Below are 9,723 nucleotides of genomic sequence, written 5' to 3' on the forward strand. Positions count from 1 at the left end.
AGGAGGAGGAGGAGGAGGAGGAGGAGGAGAACTAGTTGAATTTTCTTTGACCTTTTTGTTTCTTCTTTTGACACATTTCACCAATTCCCGGAAATAAATGACATCTCCCACAGTATAAGAGGGGTACTCCATCAAACATGCGCATCCAATGACATTCAAGTCGTCTAGATTAGTGGCATCCTTAATCGAGCAAATGAGCTCCATCAAACTTGAGCATCCAGTGAGATCCAATCTCCGAAGCTCTCTCAAAAATCTAATAGAGTAAGGGAGCGTCGTCAGGCTTGAGCATCCAGCGAGATTCAATTCTTGGAGATTAGTGGCATCCTCAATAGAGGATGTCAGCTCCACAAGACTTGTGTTGGAGTAAGCTTGGTGCTCAAGCAAGCCTAAGAGATTAGAATTGGAAGTTTAGGAAGTTGTGTGAAATAAGGAATTGTCTTCCTAGAGAGATTAGGAAAGAGTGATTGTAAGGTTCCTTATAAATAGAGATGTCGGGTTGTGACTTCCTATTATTCAAGATTTGAGAGTTTGTGAGCTTTAGGTTTTTGAGGTATTTTTCCTAAAGAAATAAAGAAGAGATATTTTGAGATTGTGTTAATTCTTCTTCTTGAATCCTAGATTTGGTATCAGAGCCACATCTCGATCCTAGGGAGCAATGTCCGAAGGTACTATAGTTGCAGCTACGGCGAAAGAAGGAGCAGGATCTACATCTATTCAATGTCCTATGCTTAACCCTACCAACTACACCGTTTGGGCGTTAAGAATGAAGATTGCTTTAAAGGTTCACAAGGTTTGGGAGGCGATAGAACCTGACACAGCAGCAGCCGACGATGACAAGAATAACATGGCTATGGCTTTACTGTTTCAGTCCATACCCGAAGCCCTGGTTCTGCAAATTGGTGATTTGAATACGGCGAAGAAGATATGGGACTCCATTAAATCGAGACATGTTGGGGAAGAACGTGTTAAAGAAGCACGTCTACAAACACTCATGGCAGATTTTGAGAGACTTAAGATGCAAGATACAGAGAAGATTGATGAGTTTGCAGGAAAGATGTCCGAAATAGCATCAAAGTCAGCCTCTCTTGGTGTAGTAATTGAAGAAGCTAAGATGGTTAAGAAATTTCTTAACTGTCTTCCTCCCAAGAAATTCATTCACATAGTGGCATCTCTAGAGCAGGTGTTGGACCTTAACACCACTACGTTTGGTGACATCATTGGACGTCTTAAGGCTTACGAAGAGAGAATCAGTGAAGTTGGTGATATGCAAGAGGATCAATCTAAACTCATGTACGCAAAGATGGAGACGCAGAACTACAATCGTGAGTATACAAGTGACTTTCGAAACAGAGGACGAGGAGGTCGATTCTACAGAGGGAGAGGCAGAGGACGAAACAATGGACAACGAGATGCGTCTCGCACCACGTGTTTTAGATGTGACAAACAAGGTCACTTTGCCTTCGATTGTCCTGATCGTCTACTGAAATTACAAGAAGTTCAAGTTCTGGATGTCACAAATACACAAGATGCAGATGAACTCATGATGCATGAGGTGGTCTTTCTAAATGAAAAACGGTGTGTCCCTAGTAAGTTTGAAACCAACACAGGAGAGAACAACATCTGGTATCTTGACAATGGTGCTAGTAATCACATGACAGGTGATAGAAGATATTTTAAGAAATTAGATGAGTCTGTTACAGGGAAGGTAAGATTTGGTGATGATTCTCGAGTTGATATAAAAGGCAAAGGATCTATTTCACTCGTTGATATGAATGGGGAGTTAAGAGTAATGTCAGATGTGTACTATATTCCGGATTTGAAGAGTAACATAATCAGTTTGGGACAAGCAACGGAATCAGGCTGTGATATCAGGCTAAGGGGTGGATACTTGACAATGCGCGATGCTCAAGGTAAACTACTTGCAAAGGCTCCAAGGTCTAAAAACAGGCTCTACAAGATTTGCATGGACTTTCACAACAACGCCTATCTGAATCTATCATCCATTAGCGAATCAAGTCGATGGCATGCTCGTTTTGGACATATTAATTTCGAAGCTATTAAGTCTATGAAGCAGAGAGATCTCGTTCAAGGACTTCCACAAGTAGTGTTTGAAAAAGAAATCTGCAGTTCGTGTCTTCTGGGGAAGCAAACGAGACAGACATTCCCACAGGCAACCACGTATAGAGCCTCATCGGTCCTTGAATTGATCCACGGAGACCTTTGCGGACCGATAACACCAAGTACAGCTGCTGGAAATCGTTTTATCTTTGTTCTTATTGACGATCACTCGCGATATATGTGGATCACTCTGTTGAAAGATAAGAGTTCTGCTTTCGAGAAGTTCAAGATCTTCAAGAACCAAGTTGAACAAGAATCCGGAACTCGAATCAAAACCTTTAGAACTGATAGAGGTGGTGAATTCGTCTCACAAGAATTCAACGAGTACTGTGCGAACACCGGAATCCAGAGACACCTTACTGCTCCTTACACACCACAACAGAACGGTGTTGTGGAACGAAGGAACAGAACGTTGATGGAGATGACTAGAAGCATCTTAAAGCATATGAAGGTTCCAAATTACCTTTGGGGAGAAGCAGTGAGACATTCCACATACTTGCTCAACAGGGTTGCAACAAGGGCGTTAACGGATAAAACACCTTATGAAGTCTACAAGAAACAGAAACCGCGTATCAATCATTTAAGAATCTTCGGTTGCATTAGCTATGCAAAGATTGATCAACATCTTCTTAAGAAACTCGATGATCGATCTAGGATGCTAGTTCATTTGGGGATAGAACCAGGTTCTAAAGCTTATAGACTGTATGATCCACAAACAAGGAAGATTGTTGTAAGTAGAGATGTGATTTTTGATGAGAGCAAGGGTTGGAATTGGAAGAAAAATGCAGAGCAAGATGGAGACGGAAGCTTTAACATTACCCTTGGAGACTTTGGAAATCATGGTATCTCGGCTGGTGAAGCAACAACTCATGATAATCACGAATCTGGTGGTGACAATTATGGTGATAACGAAGGGGACAGAGACGGAACAGAGAACAATGATCACACACCAGAAGACGAGACTGCAGAACACGAAGTGGAAGATGATATCGCAGATAATAATCCACCCGCTTTGAGAAGAAGTCAGAGACAGAGTAACACCCCTAAGTATCTTGGAGACTATGTTTTACTTGCTGAAGAAGAAGGAGAGACACTTCTCTTGTGTTTAAACAATGAGCCGAAGAGTTTTAGTGAGGCCAGAGTTTCGCAGAAATGGATAGATGCATGCAATGAAGAGGTTAATTCAATTGAAAAACTGCACACTTGGGATTTAGTTGATCTACCTATTGGGATAAAACCAATTGGACTCAAATGGGGTTTTAAGCTGAAGAGGAATTCAGATGGTAGCATCAACAAGTACAAGGCACGACTTGTTGCTAAGGGCTATGTGCAGCAATATGGAATTGATTTTGAGGAAGTGTTTGCTCCTGTCGCACGTATCGAAACCATAAGACTTCTCATAAACATTGCAGCGGCAAATGGTTGGGAAATTCATCATTTAGATGTTAAGACGGCGTTCTTTCACGGAGAACTCAAGGAGACAGTTTATGTTACACAACCTGAAGGATTTGAGAAAATCGGGTGTGAAGATAAGGTTTACAAGTTGAATAAAGCTTTGTATGGGTTACGACAAGCTCCAAGGACATGGAACAACAAGCTAAATCAAATCCTTGAGGAACTGCACTTCAAAAAATGTTCCAAGGAACCGACTGTGTATCGAAAAACAGAGGGAGAACAAATCTTGGTTATTGCTGTTTACGTAGATGATTTATTTGTCACTGGTACAGACAAGTCAATCATTTACAAATTTAAGGAGGAGATGGCTACTAAATTTGAGATGAGTGACCTTGGATTGCTAACTTACTATCTTGGGATAGAAGTAATTCAGCATGAGAATGGTATTGTGTTAAGTCAAAAGAGATATGCTCAGAAGATTTTGGAGGAAACAAGAATGGTGGATTGTAATTCTGAGCTGATACCAATGGAGGTTGGTCTTATGTTGTCAAAAGCAGAGCATGAGAAGGAAATAGACGCTACAGCCTTCAGGAAAAAGATTGGGTGCCTACGGTATTTAATTCATACGAGACCAGACTTGTCATACTGTGTGGGCGTCTTGAGCAGATATATGCACAGTCCTAGAGTGTCACATGGAGCTGCGATGAAACAATGTTTGAGGTACCTTAAAGGAACAACATCACTCGGTTTAACCTTTGGGAGAAACTCGAAGATACCAAGGTTAGTCGGTTACAGTGATAGTAGCCTTAGTATTGATCCGGATGACGGTCGTAGCACAACCGGTCATATTTTCTACTTAGGAGATGGTCCCATCTCGTGGTGTTCACAGAAACAAGACGTAGTGGCTCTATCTTCGTGTGAAGCAGAGTTTATGGCCGGGACTGAAGCGACTAAACAAGCTATTTGGTTGCGTGATTTGCTCAGTGAGGTTACTGGTGTTGAAGCTAAGAAAGCTATCATTAGGATTGATAATAAATCTGCAATAGCTCTCACAAAAAATCCAGTGTTCCACGGCCGAAGTAAACACATTCAGAGGCGCTTTCACTTTATAAGAGAATGTGTGGAGAAAGAAGAGGTTGTGGTTGAGCATGTTCCAGGAATCATACAAAAGGCAGACATACTTACTAAAGCATTGGGTAATATGAGGTTTAAAGAGATGAGAGAGCTCATGGGAGTTCAAGACTTGGAGAAAATGCATTACAAGCTTAAGGAGGAGAATGTTGGAGTAAGCTTGGTGCTCAAGCAAGCCTAAGAGATTAGAATTGGAAGTTTAGGAAGTTGTGTGAAATAAGGAATTGTCTTCCTAGAGAGATTAGGAAAGAGTGATTGTAAGGTTCCTTATAAATAGAGATGTTGGGTTGTGACTTCCTATTATTCAAGATTTGAGAGTTTGTGAGCTTTAGGTTTTTGAGGTATTTTTCCTAAAGAAATAAAGAAGATATATTTTGAGATTGTGTTAATTCTTCTTCTTGAATCCTAGACTTGAGCAGTTGCTGAGATTTAGTTTCTTGAGATTAGTAACATTACCAATAGAGGAAGAGAATCCCACCGAAGATGTTTGATTTTGCTCATGAAGATAAGTGACATCAACTACAGAGGAGGANCAGTGATAGTAGCCTTAGTATTGATCCGGATGACGGTCGTAGCACAACCGGTCATATTTTCTACTTAGGAGATGGTCCCATCTCGTGGTGTTCACAGAAACAAGACGTAGTGGCTCTATCTTCGTGTGAAGCAGAGTTTATGGCCGGGACTGAAGCGACTAAACAAGCTATTTGGTTGCGTGATTTGCTCAGTGAGGTTACTGGTGTTGAAGCTAAGAAAGCTATCATTAGGATTGATAATAAATCTGCAATAGCTCTCACAAAAAATCCAGTGTTCCACGGCCGAAGTAAACACATTCAGAGGCGCTTTCACTTTATAAGAGAATGTGTGGAGAAAGAAGAGGTTGTGGTTGAGCATGTTCCAGGAATCATACAAAAGGCAGACATACTTACTAAAGCATTGGGTAATATGAGGTTTAAAGAGATGAGAGAGCTCATGGGAGTTCAAGACTTGGAGAAAATGCATTACAAGCTTAAGGAGGAGAATGTTGGAGTAAGCTTGGTGCTCAAGCAAGCCTAAGAGATTAGAATTGGAAGTTTAGGAAGTTGTGTGAAATAAGGAATTGTCTTCCTAGAGAGATTAGGAAAGAGTGATTGTAAGGTTCCTTATAAATAGAGATGTTGGGTTGTGACTTCCTATTATTCAAGATTTGAGAGTTTGTGAGCTTTAGGTTTTTGAGGTATTTTTCCTAAAGAAATAAAGAAGATATATTTTGAGATTGTGTTAATTCTTCTTCTTGAATCCTAGACTTGAGCAGTTGCTGAGATTTAGTTTCTTGAGATTAGTAACATTACCAATAGAGGAAGAGAATCCCACCGAAGATGTTTGATTTTGCTCATGAAGATAAGTGACATCAACTACAGAGGAGGAGAGTCCCACCGAAGATAAGTATCTATAAAGATATGGGTTTCTCTCTATGAAATTAGGCTTTCGCTCATGGAGATTAGTGGCTGCATTAACTATAGAAGGGAGCCTCCTTAGACTTGAGCATCCACTGAGATCCAAATCTTGGAAATTCTTAGCATTCCACATCAAAGGGTCCTGGTAAGAACTAGAGAAATTGTCGAGATTAAATGTGTTGAGACTAGTGATATTCCAAATACAAGAAGGGAGTTGCACCAGACTTGAGCATTCAACAAGAAATATCTTGAGATTAGGGATACTTTCGATAGAGTTTGGGATAGTCAGCAAGCTTGTGCAATGTTCGATATTCAAAATCAAGAGGTTCATTGCGTTTCCAATTGAAGATGGTAGCTCTATCAACCTTGAGCAGTGACTGATATCTAAACTCAAGAGATTAGTGGCCGTTGAGAGATCAGGAAGCTTCTTCAGGTTTTTGGAATAACTCAAATCCACCCACTTGAGATTTTGTAGAGGCTGTCCAGACATGTAAAGACAACATACACGTCAATTATTATGTGCTTTACTAATTATTATTAGTAAACAAATAAAAATATACTGAAACAAAAGAAACATACTTATATGCCATCTAAATTTTAATTAAGTTTAAAATTAAAGACAAAAGAGTTTTATAATCATTTTTCTTAAGATTCAAAAGTTGTATTTTAAAATAAAATAAAAAGCTAATTATACGAAGGAAATAATATTTACTCACTTGAACTCCTTCCCACAGCTTCTTAAGCATGCTGTAACGCATGTTTAGCTCGACAAGGAACGATGTATTGATGCCAGAAGGCAAACATGTCATAGGAAAATATTCCCAATGTAGTAATCGAAGCTTCGGAGATAGATATTTCAGACTTTGTTGAGAGTGCAATCTACAACCATTATAACCTTCAACTTTTCCATGGAATCTTAAGAATTGGAGATTCCAAATTCTTTCGAAGCATCTTTCGCTAATATCAAAATCACCGTTGATTTCAGATAAGTCGAGATCCATACCTACTGTACTTTTACTACCCTGGAAATAATAAATAATAGTGAAGGTTAGTTATCATTTGAATGTAGTTTGGAGGGAACAAGGCAATGAATGAGTAATGTGAAAACTTACCGATTCCTTAGTGACTTCACATATCTCTCTAGCATCAACCAAAAATTTGCGTTGTCCAGGTTCTTGAACAAATTGGTTACGAACAATTTCTCTACCTAGTTGTACTAACAGACTAGGCATCTTTATAAATCCACATTCCCGAGATATGAGAGACTTTTCAGCTAATATTTTAAGCCCTTGACTCAAGTCCAAGAACGTATCCGCAAGATAATCTTCAAGTGTCTGAATACTTTTATGGCTGAAAAAGCAAGCTATATAAAGAAATAAATCTTTATCTTCATCGCATAAGGCGTCGTAACTGAATCTTAAAACACTTTGAATATCTTGGTGAAGCCTAGTTCTTAACCTTGGTAGTGCATCGATCCACTCTTGCTTGGACATTCCTCGGAAATAAGAGCCCATTACACTTAATCCCAAGGGGAGTTTCCCGGAAAGTTTTGTAACTTCCCATGCAAGCTCCTCGAAACCATCTCTAATGGACTTTTGCCCAAAAGCATTCAAGCAGAAGATTTGCAGCGCCTCTTCATCAATAGGATAATCCACCTTGTAAATATTATTGATACCATGTGCCTTTAAGAGGTTGTGGTCTTGTGTTGTTATGATAATCCGACTTCCATTACCAAACCATTTAGGTTCTTTCGCCATAGCATCTAACTGTACTAACCGATCAACATCATCAAGAACGACAAGCACTTTCTTATCTTTCAACCTTTCCCGTGCCACACCTAAGTGACGTATCTTCAAATCCTTTTGATTTAAGGTTTGAGATAAAAGTTGTTCTTGTAATTGCAACATGAGTGCAAAGTTGTCGCGGTTCTGTACTGTATAGACTCCTTTTATACTCACCATAAATGCAGTATGAGTGAAGTTACTACAAAGTGTTTCATATAAGGCTCTAACGATGGTCGTCTTACCAATACCCGCAGGACCCAAAACCCCTACCATTCTCACTTCATCACATTCTAGGCATAACAAAGACATCATCTTTTCCATGTGAGCTTCAATCCCAACTAAGTCTTCAAAGCAGTTTGATGGGATAGAATTATTTAGTGCATTTGAAACGTTTGTCGCAATTTGTTCGATCATGTCCGCTTCATTACACCTAACAAGCAACAGATTAATGTAAAACCATTTAAGAAAAAAAGAGACATATATATACAGATGTATGTGTCAATTATATATTATACTAGTAGTCACTCCGTGCTACGCACGGATTTAGTTTAAGTTGTTTTTATATATTATACTAGTAGTCACTCCGTGCTACGCACGGATTTAGTTTAAGTTGTTTTTGGATATTTTTTTGTAAATTTTTTTTATCATCAACATTTTTTTTTTTTACTTCAAAACATCATATCTTATTAAGCCGGTTCAATTAGGATAGCCTCGTGAGCTAACCATTCCGGAACCTGCGGATTTACATAGGAAAAGAAAGATCCTCGTGCTCGACCCGCTTTTGCAAGATGGACGACACAGACATTGTTCAATCTAGGTATACATCCAATACAAAACATAGAAAACCTTTTTTGATAAGACTGAAAAGAATCTAATTTCGAAGCTAACACTGGCAAGTCTTTTGACTCATCTATGACACTTAAAATCTCTTGACAATCTGTCTCAAAATGAACTATATAATATCCCAGAGAGAGAGCACTTTCCATGGCCCAGCATAAAGAAATTTTCATTGAAAACTTAAAATGACAACTATATTAAAACAGAGGGAGTATTTCATTATTATAGGAGTCACATAAACATTATGAGAGTTATAGATATGAAATCATTACATATTAATATATTTTCTTATATATGTAATATTTCTATAAATACTATTATTAATCATTCATTGTATTAATATGAATATTATGAAAGTTACGAAAATGAGAGTTAATTAGTACAACATATGAGATTGATGAGACATAATCGAAAAGTTAACAAAAAATGTCTCAGGTGTATAAAAATGCATTATTTTGAATTAATAACTAAAATTGTCTACTTTTTAAAATATATATTCAAAAATTATATATTATAAATATAGATCTTTGAACGGGCATCTTAGCTAATCAAATCATAAATTTAAATATATATTCACTTCTCTCTTTATACAGAAATATGTACAGTTATCTCTTTATCAAAAAAATATATTCAATTCTCATTTAGTTATTTAGATATTATATATTAAAATATACTTTAGTTTAGTTTGAATGGATTGAAAATAAAATAAATAATGTAATATCAAGATCATGTGAATTATTTATATTAATGCCTGGAAATAAAATAGCCAATTATTACTCGACATTATCCTATACAACCCAAATATATATATTATAATCTTATATCCTTAAACAATTTAATCATCAAATTATTTGTTAAGCGAAAATTTTATTATGTAAATTCAATTTAATAAATTTGTTACACTAAAAATTAAAAGAAACAAAATGATACTTGTGAAAGAAGAGAACATCAAATGACAATCTTTTGAAGCTTTCCAAAAGAAAACTTTATTTTATTATTAGATGATATAATATAGTAAGATTTCT

The 9,723-nt window shown here is 37.5% G+C and overlaps 1 protein-coding gene across 1 annotated transcript in view; it reads right to left on the bottom strand.

Annotated features, from left to right (window-relative positions):
- LOC104786968 (disease resistance protein TAO1-like) overlaps positions 5,456-9,723 on the bottom strand; it is a 7,640-nt gene continuing 3,372 nt past the window's right edge. The window contains exons 2-4 of the mRNA XM_010512451.1: positions 7,190-8,291; positions 6,794-7,099; positions 5,456-6,555 (exon numbers count right to left, since the gene is read on the bottom strand). Coding sequence (XP_010510753.1) covers positions 5,902-6,555; positions 6,794-7,099; positions 7,190-8,291 — 2,062 coding nt within the window. The 3' untranslated portion in view covers positions 5,456-5,901. The remainder of the gene's footprint in view (positions 6,556-6,793; positions 7,100-7,189; positions 8,292-9,723) is intronic.

Source organism: Camelina sativa, chromosome 5, assembly GCF_000633955.1.
Source record: "Camelina sativa cultivar DH55 chromosome 5, Cs, whole genome shotgun sequence".
In the NCBI taxonomy this organism is placed as follows: Eukaryota; Viridiplantae; Streptophyta; class Magnoliopsida; order Brassicales; family Brassicaceae; genus Camelina; species Camelina sativa.